This window comes from Acanthisitta chloris, unplaced genomic scaffold (assembly GCF_000695815.1).
Source record: "Acanthisitta chloris isolate BGI_N310 unplaced genomic scaffold, ASM69581v1 scaffold19183, whole genome shotgun sequence".
Taxonomy (NCBI): Eukaryota; Metazoa; Chordata; class Aves; order Passeriformes; family Acanthisittidae; genus Acanthisitta; species Acanthisitta chloris.
This window is the reverse complement of record NW_008664474.1, coordinates 1-3,693: the sequence shown is the minus strand read 5'-3', so window position 1 is coordinate 3,693 and position 3,693 is coordinate 1. Positions and strand designations below refer to the sequence as shown.

At 60.4% G+C, this 3,693-nt stretch overlaps 1 protein-coding gene across 1 annotated transcript; it reads right to left on the bottom strand.

Annotated features, from left to right (window-relative positions):
• Positions 1 to 371: 371 nt before the first annotated feature.
• LOC103799078 (cAMP-specific 3',5'-cyclic phosphodiesterase 4D-like) lies at positions 372 to 3,685 on the bottom strand. Its single transcript, XM_009071375.1, has 10 exons — positions 3,644 to 3,685; positions 3,433 to 3,526; positions 2,788 to 2,966; positions 2,606 to 2,704; positions 2,370 to 2,534; positions 2,187 to 2,286; positions 1,962 to 2,116; positions 1,750 to 1,872; positions 980 to 1,162; positions 372 to 905 (listed from the first exon to the last, which is right to left on the bottom strand). The coding sequence occupies exons 1-10, from the start codon at positions 3,656 to 3,658 to the stop codon at positions 372 to 374; spliced, it is 1,647 nt and encodes a 548-aa protein (XP_009069623.1). The 5' UTR covers positions 3,659 to 3,685.
• Between the last annotated feature and the right edge of the window lie 8 nt (positions 3,686 to 3,693).

Genomic DNA, 3,693 nt, shown 5'->3' with positions numbered 1-3,693 from the left:
TGCTGGTGCCTCGTGCTGGGACTGTCACCCTTTGCCCATCTGACCATGGAGCTGCTGTTCCATGAGGAACCACCTGGAGATGTGCTGGAATGCTGGAATGCCAAGGAACACCCTCCTGGTGCCCCGTGGGGTGTGATGTCCCCAGGGCTGGGCTGGGGCAGGAGCACAGTGTCCCCAAGTCCTGTCTGGAGAGGACAAGGACCTTCCCCAGCTGCTGGTGGGAGCAGGGAGAGGGCAAGGAGTGCCCAGCAGGATGTACCCACGGGGACATGGTTTGGGTCCCTCCCCATCTCTGTGCTCCTCACTGCCCCCAACACTCGCTGGGCAGTGCCCAGTCCCTGTGGCAGTGAGGGGACCACCAACTGGTACTGCTATGTGCCCAGGGACAGGAATGTGACGTTGCCCTCCGTGTCCAGGTACAGCCCTTGGCTGTCCTCAGGGCCTGGCATGGAGCAGCCACCACCACCAGCATCCTTGGGCAGTGTCCCCTCCAGTGCCCGACGGTTGTCCACGTGGCTGGGGCGAGGGACAGGCGAGTCCCTGTTCCTGGGGACAGGTGACAGGAGCTTGGTGTCTGCTGACTCCGACTCATCCGTGCCTGGAGTCTTGGAGCCACTGTTGTCCTCCTCCAAGGGGCTCTCAGCTCCCTCCAGCTCCGTGTCCGACTCTCCATCCTCTTCCTCCTCCTCCTCCTCCTCCTCCAGCGTCAGCTCAAACTGGAACTTGTCGGTGTTGGCAGGGGATGCTGCAGGTCCCTCAGGTGGAGGGGATGGGCTGCGTGGGATCATACTCTGGTACCACTCCCTGTTGTCCTCCAGCGTGTCCAGGAGCTCCTGAGCATCAGGATGCACCAGGTCTGCCCACGTCTCCCACAGCGGGTGAGCGATGAAGTCGATGAAGCCAACCTGGAGGAAGGCAGAGCTGAGCACCCAGCCCAGCTCTGCATCCCTTAACCTGTCCCTCCAGGCCACCACCTCACCTGGGACTTCTCCACGGAGGCAGTGTGCTTGTCACACATGGGGCTGATCTCCATGCCCTTCTCCCGTTCCCGGTCTCCTTGGTGGAAGAACTCCACCATGATGCGGTCGGTCCACTGCCGGTACAGCTCCAGCGGCTTCGTGGGGTTGCTGAGGTCAGCACAGTGCACCATGTTCTGCAGGACCTGCACACACAGCCACGGTGTCCTTTGTCCCCCAAGAACCCTCTTGGCCATGACCAGTTGGGGTTGGGAGGGTACACATAGCCACTATGTCCTTTGTCCCCCAGGAACCCTCTTGGCCATGGCCAGTTGGGGTTGGGAGGGTGGTACACACAGCCACGGTGTCCTTTGTCCCCCAAGAACCCTCTTGGCCATGACCAGTTGGGGTTGGGAGGGTACACATAGCCACTATGTCCTTTGTCCCCCAGGAACCCTCTTGGCCATGGCCAGTTGGGGTTGGGGGGGTGGTACACACAGTCACTATGTCCTTTGCCCCTAGGAACCCTCTTGGCCATGGCCAGTTGGGGTTGGGGGGGTGGTACACACAGTCACTATGTCCTTTGCCCCTAGGAACCCTCTTGGCCATGGCCAGTTGGGGTTGGGGGGGTGGTACACACAGTCACTATGTCCTTTGCCCCCAGGAACCCTCTTGGCCATGGCCAGTTGGGGTTGGGAGGGTGGTGGCACCAAACAGGACATCCTGGCAGCACAGAGCCAGGACCAAAGTCTGCAGTGCCAGGAAGAATTCCCAGCTGTGTCCTTGTACCCACCTGGATCCGGTCAGAGTAGTTATCCAGCAGCAGCACCCCTAGACTGGTCACTTTCTTGGTCTCCACCATGGTTTTCAGGTCTGCCAACAGGTTCATGTGCTTGGACATGTCTGTGGCCAACACCTGGGCAGGGCAAGGCAGGAATCAGAAGCTGAGCTCAGCCTGACCCTTCTAGCCCAGACCCCCCCCAGGTGTGGTCCAGACCCCCATACCATGTCGATGACCATCTTGCGGAGCGTCTGCCTCTGCTTCCTGCTCAGGTTCTGGAAGATGTCACAGTTCTCCTCCTGGAGAAGCTTGAAGCCCACGGCCAGGTGATGGTTCTCCAGCACTGAGGCATCGTTGTACATCAGCGCCAGCTCGGAGTCTGTGAGATGGCACTGGTCACCCTGGAGCTCCCCATATCCCCCCAGCTCCATCCCTGCACCCCAGCTCACTGGTGTTGATGAGGAACTGGTTGGAGACACCAGGATGGTCAACATCATGGATGGCACTGGCGAAGATCGCAGCCATGATCTCCAGGTCCGTGAAGACGGCCTAGGAGGGGTGGAAAAAGGGGTGTGTGGATGTGATATGACCCCAGCAGACACACCTGGTGGCCTCAGGTGAGCAGGGCTGACCTCCAGTGCAGGTGTGGAGAGGAGGACATGGGTGGACTGTGCCACGTCGGCCGCGTGGAGGTTGTTGTGGTAGGCCACGTCGGCGTGGTAGTGATCCTCCAGCGTCAGCATGTAGGTGATGAAGGTGTTGACAGGGATGCGGAAGGTCTTCATCAGCTCCCGCTCCTGTGGACAGGGAGGAGGTGGCTCAGCCCCATCCTGGCCCAGGGACGAGGACATCCCGTTGGGATACTCACCTGGAAGATGCTGTACATGATGACCGTCAGCGGGCGGTTCCCCGAGTACTCGGCGACTTTGAACACGTTGAGGCCCCACTTGTTGGTGTCCTCCAGCTCCTGGGGACCAGAGGCACAGAGATCCATGTGGGGCTGGACACCAGGGACCTGTGGTTGGCTGTGCCACCCACCCTGGTGCCCACCTTGGCCAGCAGCCCCTCGTGGTCCGTGCGCACGCCGAAGCGAGGGATGCCGGCGGCGGCGAGGCTGGAGCTGTGCGTGAGCTTCCTGACGCCGCTGATCTGGGACATGGGACGCTTCCTCCTCTCCTTCTCCTTGTCCTTGGCCAGTGCTGAGGGGATCTCCACCTCGTGCTGCTTGTCTGGGGTGGCACAGAGGGTCGTGGGTAGGGTAGGAGACCAAATCCCACAGCCCTGGTATCCCCTCAGGTCATGCTGATGATGTTGTGACAATGTCACTGGGAGTGACCAACACTTTCCCTCCTCACCCTACATGGGCCACCTGCCTGTCACAGAACCCAGACCCTGCCCTGGCCCCAGACCCTGCCCTAGCCACCTCTCCAGAGACACACAGACAGCCCCAGTGCACCAGTATGCCCCAGTATACAGCAACAGTCCTCACCAGGACAAAGGCTGTGCCACCTCCAAGGCAATAAATCCCACCAGGACACCTGGAAAAGCCTCTTCTGCTCCCCCCATTTCATTCCTTTGCACATGGGACCTGCTGCTGGCACTGGGTTTGTACCCAGGTCCCTGTGGGCACTAAGCCCACCCTGAAGCCTGCAGAGAGGTGACCCCAACAGCATCCCCAGGGTGTGGGTTCCTCACCCAGGAAAGTTCTGGAGATGTACTCAGAGACTTGGTTCCCGGAGCGACTCGTCTCCGAGAGATGTGTCAGCTCCCGATTCAGCATCCGCTTGAACTGTGGATGGAGGACAGGACTCAGCAGTGTGGGGGGTCAGCAGGACCCTCATCCTGCCAACCCCTGTTCTTCAGGGGTCCCTGTGCCCCCCAGAGTGAGCAGGATATATCTCCTTACCTTGTTGGATGCCATCTCGCCAACAGAGTGCCTGGTCTGCAGCGTCTCCA